The sequence below is a fragment of the Ostrinia furnacalis genome, unplaced genomic scaffold (genome assembly GCF_004193835.3).
Source record: "Ostrinia furnacalis isolate ACB-3 unplaced genomic scaffold, ASM419383v2 OfSCF7368, whole genome shotgun sequence".
Taxonomy (NCBI): Eukaryota; Metazoa; Arthropoda; class Insecta; order Lepidoptera; family Crambidae; genus Ostrinia; species Ostrinia furnacalis.
The window spans coordinates 545,338-560,048 of NW_021137607.1; the positions used below are offsets into that span (position 1 = coordinate 545,338).

At 38.2% G+C, this 14,711-nt stretch overlaps 2 protein-coding genes across 8 annotated transcripts; one reads left to right on the forward strand and one right to left on the reverse strand.

Annotated features, from left to right (window-relative positions):
- The first annotated feature begins 784 nt into the window (after positions 1–784).
- LOC114364311 (zinc finger protein 706) lies at positions 785–5,007 on the forward strand. 4 transcript variants are annotated; one of them, XM_028320420.1, is made up of 3 exons: positions 785–1,079; positions 4,339–4,491; positions 4,614–5,007. In XM_028320420.1, the coding sequence occupies exons 2-3, from the start codon at positions 4,348–4,350 to the stop codon at positions 4,701–4,703; spliced, it is 234 nt and encodes a 77-aa protein (XP_028176221.1). In that variant the 5' UTR covers positions 785–1,079; positions 4,339–4,347; the 3' UTR covers positions 4,704–5,007. The 4 variants fall into 4 exon arrangements, with proteins under 4 accessions (XP_028176221.1, XP_028176218.1, XP_028176220.1 ...); XM_028320417.1 differs by lacking the exon at positions 785–1,079 and adding an exon at positions 2,581–2,882 and having other exon boundaries at positions 4,320–4,491; XM_028320419.1 differs by lacking the exon at positions 785–1,079 and adding an exon at positions 2,581–2,882.
- A 3,542-nt stretch (positions 5,008–8,549) lies between these two features.
- On the reverse strand, positions 8,550–13,340 carry Xpac (DNA repair protein complementing XP-A cells homolog Xpac). Of its 4 annotated transcripts, none has more exons than XM_028320434.1 (5): positions 13,021–13,340; positions 10,925–11,136; positions 9,796–10,032; positions 9,525–9,726; positions 8,550–9,451 (listed from the first exon to the last, which is right to left on the reverse strand). In XM_028320434.1, the coding sequence occupies exons 2-5, from the start codon at positions 11,104–11,106 to the stop codon at positions 9,218–9,220; spliced, it is 855 nt and encodes a 284-aa protein (XP_028176235.1). In that variant the 5' UTR covers positions 11,107–11,136; positions 13,021–13,340; the 3' UTR covers positions 8,550–9,217. The 4 variants fall into 4 exon arrangements, with proteins under 4 accessions (XP_028176235.1, XP_028176233.1, XP_028176234.1 ...); XM_028320432.1 differs by having other exon boundaries at positions 10,908–11,136; XM_028320433.1 differs by having other exon boundaries at positions 13,034–13,339.
- Between the last annotated feature and the right edge of the window lie 1,371 nt (positions 13,341–14,711).

Sequence of the window (14,711 nt, forward strand, 5' to 3'; positions counted from 1 at the left end):
AACCGACATAGCTCGCAGAATTGCCAAAATCAAGTGGCAGTGGGCGGGGCACATAGCTCGTAGAGACGATGGCCGTTGGGGCAGGAAAGTTCTCGAGTGGCGACCACGGGCTGGAAGACGTAGCGTGGGCAGGCCTCCTACTAGGTGGACCGACGATCTGGTGAAGGTCGCGGGAAGAGCCTGGATGCGGGCAGCGCAGGACCGTTCATTGTGGAAAACCTTGGGGGAGGCCTTTGTCCAGCAGTGGACGTCATTTGGCTGAAAACGAAATTAGTAAACAACAAGTGAAAAATCTCATGCAACAAAAAAAAAGTTCGATTTTGTTGTGCAGTGTTATTTATTTGTTTAACTCTGATTTGGTTAGTGAATTGGCTATTTCGAAGAATTTACAAGGAGATTTAAATCAGAAGATAGCAATACTACAGTTCACACTAAAAAGAGAGGTAGGGCCGCAGAGAGCGAGATAGATATAAGTAGGTATTTGACTCAAGTTTTTGTTCCAACTCTGCCCTCCATTTTTATCTTTAGCTTCATGCACCACACCAATGGATTTATGCTCTTTTTTAGTATTGTCTCACTAACAATACATACACAATAGAATAATAACATTCAGCGTCCCGATGTAGACAGAGAATACTCTGAATTTTACTACTCTGCGCTGAAAGATCTCATGAAATTCATGATGAAATGAATGAACCGAACGTTACTACGGCTCAGCTCAATACGATGACGTAGTGCGTCTTAACTTAAGTGTACAAGGCTGTATGATCTTATTTTACCAGCCCAAAAGAAGACAAAGCCAGCCATTTTTAAAAGGTTAAAAAAAAATGTTGTATTTAGGTTGAAGTATCAAAGTGTCTGTATTAGATCTAAAATCTGAATATCTGTGTTTTATTTACTTTGTTTTAAAAGTATTCATATGTTGTATGCAGTTATATCTTTTGTAAATTTACGATACAGTTAGATTACATTAGCCATAACCTGTTGTGACAACGTTGATTTACGTGGAGTAACTCCAACTGTTGAAGGAGTATTATTTCGTCATTAGGAAAATAACTAATCAACTTAGTGTTCTTAAGGTAAGTTAAATACTTCCATTGATTTATACCCTATCTTTCGTATCCGTTAGTGTTCTAAGTTCCATGCCATTTTGAACTTAATTTGCAGAAAGAGAAGTATGGCTGGTAGTATTGGCTGTCAGTGTGACACATGTGGCATATTATTTCGGTCGAAGCCAATACATCAAATGCTAAGCTATTTTAGCTCATTATAAACACTAATAAGTAAATAAATACGGTCTAGTCAGGTACTCTACCTACCAGATATACCTTCTGTAAATTCTGTGTAGTCAATTTCATGTAATAAACCTTCATCATAGAATGATGTACCTATAAAAAACAGTGAAAATGACATTGGGAACTTTTTGCCCCACTTTTCGAAAAGTAGCGGACACAAACGAAACCTATCACAGATGATACATACTAATATCCAATGAATTTTCGTGCATTTTTTTTTTCTCTCTTATATGGGAATATTGAGAAAATGAAGTTTTAATATTTTATTTTATTTTACATTTAGGTAACATTTTTGACGACCTCCGTGGCGGAGAGGCGCACACACTGGTTTTCAAGGTGTGTTGGGCCAATGCTGAGGTCCCGGGTTCGATTCCCGGCCGGGACAATATAGAAAACGATCTTTTCACATTGTCTCTGGTTTGGGTGTGTTGTGGTTCGTCGTTCCAGATTTCCATAACACAAATGCCTTAGCTACTTATTTTGGGTTGGAGTAATATATGAGATGTTGTCTAATATTAATTTAAGTATTTATAATATTTTATTTATTTATATTATTTTATTTATATTTTTTATTTATTTATATTATTTTATTTACTTTTATTGGTTACTCTGCAATGCCAAACAACATAACATGTAAAAATATCAAATCATTTTAGACAAATATATTTTCAACTTAGACTCGTCATATCTCAGAATTCCCATATCTCACAACATAGCGCTTTAAGTGAATATATCTACAAGTATAAAGCTTTGAAATAAAATACGTTTCATCTTTGTNTTAGTAAACAACAAGTGAAAAATCTCATGCAACAAAAAAAAAGTTCGATTTTGTTGTGCAGTGTTATTTATTTGTTTAACTCTGATTTGGTTAGTGAATTGGCTATTTCGAAGAATTTACAAGGAGATTTAAATCAGAAGATAGCAATACTACAGTTCACACTAAAAAGAGAGGTAGGGCCGCAGAGAGCGAGATAGATATAAGTAGGTATTTGACTCAAGTTTTTGTTCCAACTCTGCCCTCCATTTTTATCTTTAGCTTCATGCACCACACCAATGGATTTATGCTCTTTTTTAGTATTGTCTCACTAACAATACATACACAATAGAATAATAACATTCAGCGTCCCGATGTAGACAGAGAATACTCTGAATTTTACTACTCTGCGCTGAAAGATCTCATGAAATTCATGATGAAATGAATGAACCGAACGTTACTACGGCTCAGCTCAATACGATGACGTAGTGCGTCTTAACTTAAGTGTACAAGGCTGTATGATCTTATTTTACCAGCCCAAAAGAAGACAAAGCCAGCCATTTTTAAAAGGTTAAAAAAAAATGTTGTATTTAGGTTGAAGTATCAAAGTGTCTGTATTAGATCTAAAATCTGAATATCTGTGTTTTATTTACTTTGTTTTAAAAGTATTCATATGTTGTATGCAGTTATATCTTTTGTAAATTTACGATACAGTTAGATTACATTAGCCATAACCTGTTGTGACAACGTTGATTTACGTGGAGTAACTCCAACTGTTGAAGGAGTATTATTTCGTCATTAGGAAAATAACTAATCAACTTAGTGTTCTTAAGGTAAGTTAAATACTTCCATTGATTTATACCCTATCTTTCGTATCCGTTAGTGTTCTAAGTTCCATGCCATTTTGAACTTAATTTGCAGAAAGAGAAGTATGGCTGGTAGTATTGGCTGTCAGTGTGACACATGTGGCATATTATTTCGGTCGAAGCCAATACATCAAATGCTAAGCTATTTTAGCTCATTATAAACACTAATAAGTAAATAAATACGGTCTAGTCAGGTACTCTACCTACCAGATATACCTTCTGTAAATTCTGTGTAGTCAATTTCATGTAATAAACCTTCATCATAGAATGATGTACCTATAAAAAACAGTGAAAATGACATTGGGAACTTTTTGCCCCACTTTTCGAAAAGTAGCGGACACAAACGAAACCTATCACAGATGATACATACTAATATCCAATGAATTTTCGTGCATTTTTTTTTTCTCTCTTATATGGGAATATTGAGAAAATGAAGTTTTAATATTTTATTTTATTTTACATTTAGGTAACATTTTTGACGACCTCCGTGGCGGAGAGGCGCACACACTGGTTTTCAAGGTGTGTTGGGCCAATGCTGAGGTCCCGGGTTCGATTCCCGGCCGGGACAATATAGAAAACGATCTTTTCACATTGTCTCTGGTTTGGGTGTGTTGTGGTTCGTCGTTCCAGATTTCCATAACACAAATGCCTTAGCTACTTATTTTGGGTTGGAGTAATATATGAGATGTTGTCTAATATTAATTTAAGTATTTATAATATTTTATTTATTTATATTATTTTATTTATATTTTTTATTTATTTATATTATTTTATTTACTTTTATTGGTTACTCTGCAATGCCAAACAACATAACATGTAAAAATATCAAATCATTTTAGACAAATATATTTTCAACTTAGACTCGTCATATCTCAGAATTCCCATATCTCACAACATAGCGCTTTAAGTGAATATACCTACAAGTATAAAGCTTTGAAATAAAATACGTTTCATCTTTGTCCGCCGTGGGGCATTTTCTCATATTAAAGTTCCCAATGTCCTTTTTTTATTGGTTACTCTGGAATGCCAAACAACATAACATGTAAAAATATCAAATCATTTTAGACAAATATATTTTCAACTTAGACTCGTCATATCTCAGAATTCCCATATCTCACAACATAGCGCTTTAAGTGAATATATCTACAAGTATAAAGCTTTGAAATAAAATACGTTTCATCTTTGTCCGCCGTGGGGCATTTTCTCATATTAAAGTTCCCAATGTCCTTTACTTTCACTGTATTGTAGGTGTATTCTTTGTACATCATACAGTGAATGCTCGACTTTTTATAGAAATTGGTTTAATATTTCCAATATTACCCTTTGAATTATTAATGGTGGCATTCAATATGTTAGCTAAGAGAGAAGAAAATGCTATCAATAATTGTTAATATTTCTAATCAGGTACATTGAACGTTCTTAGTCCTAAGATATGGCACGTGGGCAGCAGAAGATCCAGTCCCAAGCCAAGGCTGCTGAGAAGCAGTCCAAGATGAAGAAGCAGCAGGGGCACAGCGCCACCGACCAGAAGAAGGCTGCTCAAAAGGCACTTGTGCATGTCTGCGTTGTTTGCAAGGTAACTAAATTCATTCTTTTCTTTTAATTAAATATTTTTCTTAAATAAAGAACAATGGCTTTTATTTATATCCATATTTTGTTTTTTTTACATTTCTCTTAAATCATTCCTTTTTTTTACAGGCCCAAATGCCTGACCCCAAGACCTACAAGCAACATTTTGAAAACAAACACCCGAAGAATGACCTACCTGAGGATCTAAAAGCTATCTAAATTTTTATATTATGTTTGTAGATTTAAACATTTATTTAATATTCTTAGGACCCTGCACTCACTATATTTACTGTATAGTGTATTGGATATAAAAAAATACCTGCCTGAATGGTTAAATTATATAAACAAGTGTTTAAAACTATGCTGAAAGACATTATCTTGAGTCTCTTTCACTATGAGCAAAGGCCATGGCCTCTGTTGGAAAACTCATGTCTACTTCACAAGCAATGCTGTTTGTAAAGTGAGTGCAGGGTATATAATCTGTAAATTTTTCACATTTTAAATGCATTTCTTTATTCCTTTACTTTTGTGTATTATTTTATACTTCCTAAAAGTATTATAGATAATCAGTGATGCTCCTCTGAGAAGAGTCCAAGCGGAGGGCTGCAGGGACTGCTGTCTGGAAGAGCCCAAGACGTGGAAGAACTGGCTGTGAGTTTGACATTTTGATACTTTCTCATATTTAGTTGAAAATTGTGACCTATTGAATAAAATGTATAGCATAAATCAAGCATCAATATCATTCATCTGAGGAATAAAAAGTTACGAAAATTACGTCGACCGTAATATGGATGTTTGTATGGAAAAATTGAACCACGATTTTTAAAATACATTTTTGCACAATTTGCAAGTGTTGTTCAAAACATACTGACCACAAATTATATACCACCAACTATCAAATAAACTATAGTGTCCGACCGAATGTTCGGTTTCGTTTTCGGTTGAGTTTCGGTAAAAACACGAGTTTCGGTTTAGTTTCGTTTTCGGCGGCAAAGTTGCCGAAACTACGACCGAAACCGAATGTGCATTCGGGAGTTTCCGCGCTGTTATCGGTCATGTTCGGCGCGTTGAATGAGTGAATGAATCCGATCAGAGCCAATGTCGTGATTCTCTCGCTTGTTTGTTTGCTGTTAGTTTTGTAGTGGTGGCGAGTTTTCGAGTGATTTATTTTGAGTTTGGTAAGTTTTATCTCGTTTTATGTCGTCATAGCATAAAAGCGGATAGTAAACATAAAAAAAAAACAATATGACTGATAAAAGTTTAATTAAGTTTAATCTAACCTATTTTTTTTTTGGTTCGCAAATGCTATACGTAAACGAACATTAGTTAGGTAGTTAGTAATGACTATAGTGCATTTCATGGTGATAATATTATGGATTCAGAGTTTCAAAGTTCATTTTAGTATTTATCACCGAGGTATTCAAGTGCCAAGTACAGTAGATACTAAATTATTAAGGTAATATACCCGACCATGGGACGGTTATGTAGATGTCCTGAATATTGCGGTTAATTAAAAAAAATCTAGACTACAAATCCTTCTTTATCTTTTTTTAAACATAATTTGATACCTTTTAGAGTAAAAAGGCGCTTTATAAGTTCAATTTTAATGCATTTTTAAGAGAAAATAATAAAGACTGTCTGATTATAATAACGTTTTCTTTATTTTTCCCTCAAAATATGAGCCTTGTAAGGAAGTTTCGGTTTCGGCCGAAATAGACACCGTTGCCGAAATTCGGTTTCGGTTTCGGTCGTAAAACTAGTTTCGGTCGGACACTAATAAACTATCACTAGAAACAGTGTAAGCAATTTAAAGTTGTATACCTCAAAAAAAAAAACACCCTCTAAATAATAATAACTCTGAATAAAGATAACAATTTTGTACTCCACCATTAGGTGAGACTGTGTGGTAAAAAAAGAAATTCAATAAAAAAAAAATATGACGGATTGTACAGCGCCCCTATCGCAAACTTTCAAGAACTAATATCTTTTTACCGCGCTCGCTAGTGACAACGTTTATTGTAAACACGTTTTATGATCCTGTTAGAATATTAGGAACTTTGTTTTTGGCTTTGTTTGGTTTGGTTATCTGGGGGCACGGCAGTGCCCCCACCAAGTCGAGCAAAAAAGCGGCACGGCCGTACCATCCTTTTCTCGAAGCAATTCAGGCCATTTTCGACCGCCTGTAACTTCGTTGTGGATAAAACTAGAAGGCTGAATTTTCATTAGCTATGCAGGCATTGTAAAGACACGGTATATTTAAAATTTCATTCAATTTGAACCAGTAGTTTAAGAATTATAACGGGTCAAAGTTACTTAATTTTGTCACTCACTGACTGACTCACCGATCATCAAAACTCTAAGGCACTTCTAGCAGACCTAGAAGCTTCAAATTTGGAATATAAGTAGTGTTTGGTGTATGAATCAAGGAAAAACTTAAATATTTGGGGGCACGGTAGTGCAACCGCCAAGTCGAGTAAAATTTTTCAATTTCGGTCCAGTTTTCTAGATACATAACTGCTGTCTATAAAATACAAAAAGAAATGAGATCCCATCAAAAACAATACTTGTCAAAAAACCAAGTCGCGCAACTCAGTTGTTCTACGGTAAAAAGTTGTGAGATCCATGTAATACCAAGTCCAGGCCAGGAAATCTTTAACGTTTTACATAAATATATTGACTTGGCCATCGCATGAAAACACGTGTAAATTAAATTATTTAGTGCAACATATGCATTAACATTATGCATATAAATGGTATGGTGAAGTCAGAAATTTGATATTCTCATTTTAATTTTTTAAATGTTCATACAAAATAAAATTTATAAAATCAGATTTGTATGAAAATTAAAATAATTAAAATTATGATATCAATTTTCTGACTTCACCATACCATTTATATGCATATGTTAACATGGGCTAGTGTCGGCTCATATACCCATTTACCTAACACCCTGTATAACTGACTGACTTAGTGACATGTCAACGCACAGCCTAAACGGCTAAACGTAGGCACTTGAAATTTGGAAGGGACGTAGCTTAGGTACCGTAGAGGTGCACTAAGAAAGGAATTCCCGAAATTCGCACGGGAACAGGAATTAGCGGGAAAAAATATTTGTATGAAAAAATCTAAACCGCGTAAGATTGATGAAGGGGGTAAAACGGGATCCACGCGTACGAAGTCGCGGGCGGCCGCTAGTCTTAAATAAAACTGTTCCCTGAAGCTCCACATCAAATAAACTGTTTCGTCGTGTGAGTTTACGTCAAACGCATTTGATGTCGATTGCGTAAAAAAGTGTTTAAAAGCTCTCAGAAAGGCTTAGTGTGTGCTTAGTGTGACTTTACATTAAACGTCGTCACTAACTAGCGAGCGCGTTAAAAAGATCTGGGGGCACGGCAGTGCCCCCACCAAGTCGAGCAAAAAAGCGGCACGGCCGTACCATCCTTTTCTCGAAGCAATTCAGGCCATTTTCGACCGCCTGTAACTCGTTGTGGATAAAACTAGAAGGCTGAATTTTCATTAGCTATGCAGGCATTGTAAAGACACGGTATATTTAAAATTTCATTCAATTTGAACCAGTAGTTTAAGAATTATAACGGGTCAAAGTTACTTAATTTTGTCACTCACTGACTGACTCACTGACTCACCGATCATCAAAACTCTAAGGCACTTCTAGCAGACCTAGAAGCTTCAAATTTGGAATATAAGTAGTGTTTGGTGTATGAATCAAGGAAAAACTAAAATATTTGGGGGCACGGTAGTGCAACCGCCAAGTCGAGTAAATTTTTTCAATTTCGGTCCAGTTTTCTAGATACATAACTGCTGTCTACAAAATACAAAAAGAAATGATATTTGGGGGCACGGTAGTGCAACCGCCAAGTCGAGTAAAATTTTTCAATTTCGGTCCAGTTTTCTAGATACATAACTACTGTCTACAAAATACAAAAAGAAATGAGGTCCCATCAAAAACAATACTTGTCAAAAAAACCAAGTCTCGCAACTCAGTTGTTCTACGGTAAAAAGTTGTGAGATCCATGTAATACCAAGTCCAGGCCAGGAAATCTTTAACGTTTTACATAAATATATTGACTTGGCCATCGCATGAAAACACGTGTAAATTAAATTATTTAGTGAAATCAGCCTTATGATTTCATAGTCAAATGTTTATTGCATCATGTTGGTACATTTGAATCATAAATAATAATACAGAAGACAACCTGTCAAATATTATAATATGTATTATGTAGTTAGGTAAATTAGCTCAGTAACACTAGGCGCCGACCATCGATTTTTCATCGGCCGATAGTTTAGTCGGGCAGTTGATCAGTATGGGCATGTAAAGGAAGGATGGAAAGTGCGCACATTACGTCGATTTGATTTCATACAAATTAAAATCGGGCTCAACTATAGGCCAACTAAAAATCGGTGGTCTGCGCCTAGTCTTACTGAGCTAATTGAATTACCTGACTACATAATACATGTAAATCAGCCTTTAGGACCTTTAGGTAAATACTTACGTCAGTTTTGCTTTTCAATTATTTATTTATTATTCATGTTCTTATTTTTAGCTTTCTTTTAGGACTAAAACATGAAATATGTACACAGACAGATTATAAAATAAATACATGCAACTTAATCTTAAAAGCATTTTTTATCACTACACTTTGTGGGGTTAAGCGGAGCTCTCACACCAAAGTCGCAGCTTGATTCGGTATTATAGCGGTCCGCGGCGAAGGCTACATCTTCTCGTAGGTCTCGACGTGGCCGCAGTCGAGGCAGGTGCGCGCGTACTCGTCCGCGGCGGCGTCGTGCCGCTCGGGCCCGAAGCGGTGCGCGTGCGCCGCGTGCGCGCGGTCGAACAGGCTCGAGCGCGTGTCCATGCGCAGCGCGCGCAGCCGCCGCGCCGCCGCCTTCCGGCCCGCGCGCGCCCGCGCCGCCGTGCGCCGCTCCCGCTCCCGCTCCAGCGCCTCCTGCGGACAAGCGCCCCGTGAGCGATGAGCGCCGCGCGGCGAGCGGCGAGCCCGCAGCGCGCGCCGGCCGTACCTCCGAGCCCCACACCTCGCGCGCGCGCGCCTCCACCTGCGCGCGCAGGTACAGGCGCATGTCGCTGCGCGCGCCGCGGTGCGGGTTGCGGCGCCGCACGCAGCGCAGCGGCGGCGGCCGCAGGTCCAGGTCGCAGTCCTTGAGCCGGAACTCGCTCTTGGCCTCCGTGCGCGTCAGCAGCGAGTGCGCGCCGTCCTCGTCCCTGCCGACAACCACACCGTATCAACGATGTCGAACTTGCCGATGTTTCGGGGGACGCCGGAGGTGTCACCTGCACGAGTCGCAGACGCCGTAGCCGAAGGTGTCGAAGAGGTAGGACTGCGGGAAGGTCCGCTCGCAGTCCATGCACGTGGGACGTTCGGAGGGATCGACGACCGGTGCGTCGCGCGCGACTCTCGGCGGCGGCGGCGCCTCGGCGTCCTCCAGCAAGAACCCGCCGCCCGAATCTACCAGGCGCGTGCCTCCCACCGTCAAGGTTTTGACGTTTTCCTCGACTTCGATTCCAGTCCTGAAAGAAATCGAGCAGGATCGAGATAAAGAAAGTGGATCGCTTTGGATACGAAATAACATAGCGTATTATTAGTCACTTGTGATATATTGTTATGGCTTAAGTAGGTATATTTATATTTTTTTCTAATATGCTACTGTTTTACCGCATGGTATATTTTTGTTTTGGATTGTATTAATCTGCTATTTGTAAAAATTGTCTCTAAGGCATATTCGGTCTAAACTGCCTCATGTATTATTTATTATTGATCTCATTTCTTTTTGTATTTTGTAGACAGCAGTTATGTATCTAGAAAACTGGTTCGAAATTGAAAAATTTCACTCGACTTGGCGGTTGCACTACCGTGCCCCCAAATCTCATTTCTTTTTGTATTTTGTAGACAGCAGTTATGTATCTAGAAAACTGGACCGAAATTGAAAAAATTTACTCGACTTGGCGGTTGCACTACCGTGCCCCCAAATATTTTAGTTTTTCCTTGATTCATACACCAAACACTACTTATATTCCAAATTTGAAGCTTCTAGGTCTGCTAGAAGTGCCTTAGAATTTTGATGATCGGTGAGTCAGTGAGTCAGTCAGTGAGTGACAAAATTAAGTAACTTTGACCCGTTATAATTCTTAAACTACTGGTTCAAATTGAATGAAATTTTAAATATACCGTGTCTTTACAATGCCTGCATAGCTAATGAAAATTCAGCCTTCTAGTTTTATCCACAACGAAGTTACAGGCGGTCGAAAATGGCCTGAATTGCTTCGAGAAAAGGATGGTCTGGCCGCTTCCCTTTTTTTGCTCGACTTGGTGGGGGCACTGCCGTGCCCCCAGATTACATTAAAATATGCTGTTTGTTTTAATGTAAAATAAATAAATAAGTGACTTGGGCGGGCGACGCACGAGGCGGGCGTCCTGCAGGGCGCGCGCGCGCAGCCGGTTGCGCTCGATGCGCGCGCGCTGCGCCGCCGACAGCTGCGGGCGCGCCTCGTCCGCGGGCGCCTCTCCGTCGTCACACGCATCGATCCCGTCCGGGGGAGCCTCTCCGTCGTCACACGCATCGATCTCGTCTGTGATTGCTGCATTACTGCTACCGTTTATTTCGGCTGCCATATCTAACGCCAGAGAGATATTTAATGAGTTTTTTTTTTATGAGAGCTCTAATCGTTGACAAGGTACACAAAATAAGCGCGTAGGTTTAGCGCTGACTGAAACCTGCCGAAACGTAGTGGGGATAGTCTCGCGCGTGGGTATTATGTCAAATAGTAAACCTATCGCCGAACGAAATGTGGAGGAGGATAGCTGCTGCTCACGCGCACGTAAAATATAATGAATGATATTAGGTACTGTAATAAATTAAATGGTAAAGTATTAACTTAAGTACTCTGTACAACAAAAAACTATCCTACTAATTCCTACTAATATTATAAATGCGAAAGTTTGGATATCTCGATGTTTGTTACTCTTTTCACGCAAAAACTACTGAACGGATTTGGATGAAACTTTATAGTGTTATTGTTTATAACCCAGAATAACATATAGGCTATAATTTATGACGATCTGTGACAAACGAAATTTAACGCGGGTGAAGCCGCGGGAAAAAGCAAACTCTTGAAACTTGTCAAAGTATTTAATAAACAAACTCAAAAACTTAAATCAACAAAAAAAATGATTAAAAGCAATAACAAAAACGCGACTGGAAGTACGCGGTTATGAAGGACGGGATAAAATAAAAAAAATCATAATGACATAATTAACTTTTAAAAAAAATAAAACCGTCTTCAAATGCGTGAACACAAAAAAAACTAAAAATTAAAAATATTGCGTATAAAAAAGTTCATCCCCAATTTTCCACCCTTGGGGGTGAAATATTTTCTTCAAATTCGCATGAAACCACCCTTTTGATAATACCTATTCAACTAAAAAATAATCGTTCAAATTGATTTATAATCGGCGGAGATATTGCGTATAAAAAAGTTCATCCCCAATTTTTCACCCTTGGGGGTTGTTTTTTCTATTATTAAATTTAAATGGGACCACCCTTGAGGTATTACCTATACGCCGAAAAAAGATTTTTTCAAATCGGTTCATAATTGGCGGAGTTATCGCGTAACAAACATAGAAAAAAAAAAAAAAACATACGGGTCGAATTGAGAACCTCCTCCTTTTTTTTGAAGTCGGTTGAAAATCAAAAATACTGGAGAGAGCGACCAGCGCTACGCACGCCAGAGCCCTTCATTCCTCTAGCCCCCTTAAGATACCTTATTTTTTACTTCTGCGCAATAAAGGGCCATGAAAGTTTAAGACAATACTTTGTTACGGAGTCTGAAAGCTATACTTAATGAAAGTAGTATGTATTAATGTTTATTGCATTCTCATTGAACCTGACTGAAAAGCTGGCATAAAGGACAGTGCCAATCCATGTTTGGAAGTTGGACCAAGTGCTGCCCAGAATGAAACCATAATATTTTGTATGTAAATAATTCAAAACAAAACTCTTAACTCCAGGGATAGATTTCAGTGCGCTTCGGTTTACACATTAGTATAGGCCTGAAGAACAAAATGCACTATGGGTTGATTCTGGGCAACACTTGGTCCAGACCCTGGCACTATCCTTTAAAGCAGTGTTTTTCACCCTGTGGGTTACGACCCGCTGGGGGATCGCGAAGCCTCTTTAAGGGGGTCGCGAGAGGTCGTAAAAACTACCTCAGTAAAAAAACAATTTTACGGAGTTAGGAGAGATTTATTCGAAATCTAAATAAACAAATGTATTAAATGTTGTATGGATTGAATTATTTGGTCCCTACAACATTATATTTGTAATATTATAAAATGCATGAAAAAACATAACCCTCCTTCTGCCGCAGTCGGGTAAAAAACGAACGGTCGGGGGGTCGCAAAACATTTTTTCATACTAGGGGGGTCGTGACATGAAAAAGGTTGAAAAACACTGTTTTAAAGGTATTAATTTGTTTTTGTGGGGTATCTTTAATATTTACCTCTAAGATTTACCTTATACGTGCGATTATCCTGCTGCTGATGTAAATCTATTTATGAAAGAATCAGGAATCGGAAAGAATACAAAAGCATCTTTATTTGTTTTTTCTATTATTATTCTGTCTAATGGCTTCAATGGTGCAGGCAGTACAATAAAATCATTTAATTCTTCTTCTTCTTCTTTTATTTTGGCGACCTTATTAATCATTTAATTTATTGTGTGTGTGTCGTGTGTTGATGTAAAATGTGCGTGACATTGACGTGACTGACAGTTTTTTTTTCCAAAAATAACATTGACGTCCACAGAAGGATTATGGATAGATGCAGCATGTATAAAAAAAATTGTATATATGAACACTTTTTTAACGTCATTAGTGTCATTTTAGCGAAATTTAGTGATTACCGCAACGTAAAAATAATATAGATGACCCACGCTGTGGGTCTAGACTAAGTGAAAATTATAATCGCAAACCAGTCGAAAAGTGGTCGAAAAGTCCCTTTTTTGTATGGAGTTTTGACGGATTCGATTTTCGATTCGATCAAAAAGTGCGTTTTGTTTAGGAGGGCTGAACTGTCCCACCAAACTCAATGACAGGGGGGCGCTACCATCGTTCAACTATATGGTTTCCAACTCTAATCCATATCTGTGGTTTCCAACATGGCAAAAATCTGAACCAGCGATCCGGTATTGACGGTGGCGCCCCACTGTCAATGTCATCGACAGGACAGTCCAGTATTTTGGAACTATAGTATTATCGTGCTGTAATCGCAAAGTCATCGGGAGGTAACGTGCGTCTCGATTCCACTATTAATTAATTCCGATAAAAAATGATATTTTGTAACGTGCTCCCGAGTATGTTATGGTCTATCATTTAGTACCAAATAAATATTTTTTCTTTCTTTCTTTCTAGATTAATTCAAGCTTTTTATTTTTAATACGCATAAAATAAATACCGCATTATTGTTTTGCCAATTTGCTTTGTTTCATAAAGCTGGGTCAGGTGATTTTGAAGATAGATAGGATTATCTAAGCGACCCGTTATCTTTACGATCACAGGTGACAGGTAACGATTGAGCAAATCTAATTTAAATTAACAGCGTCTACATCACTCGACCATGTATGTCCATTTGGACATAATCACAAATTCGTATCGCGATCGCGGCACAGACGCACAGACTATAATCGGTCAAAACTCCATACAAAAAGGGGCTTTTCGACCACTTTTCGACTGGTTTGCGATTAAAATTTGCACTTTGTCTAGACCCACTGAACTGTCCCGCCAAACTCAATGACAGGGGGGTGCTACCATCGTTCAACTATATGGTTTCCAACATGGAAAAAATCGGAACCAGCGATCCGGTATTGACGGTGGCGCCCCACTGTCAATGTCATGGATAGGACAGTTCAGTATTTTGGAACTATATGCATAAATGCAGCGCATAATGTCAAAAAATTGTATGAAGACGAGCGTGCCCTGACTCACCATAATATCTGTGGTGCTGTCGTCCAGAGCAGAGCCCCGATTACGGTAATTTTTAACGTTTCCAATCCAGACGCGTTTCTGATTCTGCGATACGATTGGTCAAAACTAGGCATGGAAATGATTGCTATTTTTCATTCATTTTCATTATATGAAATGATGATTTTTTTTCATATGATTTCACATGCGAAATTTCACAGGCAATGATTTTT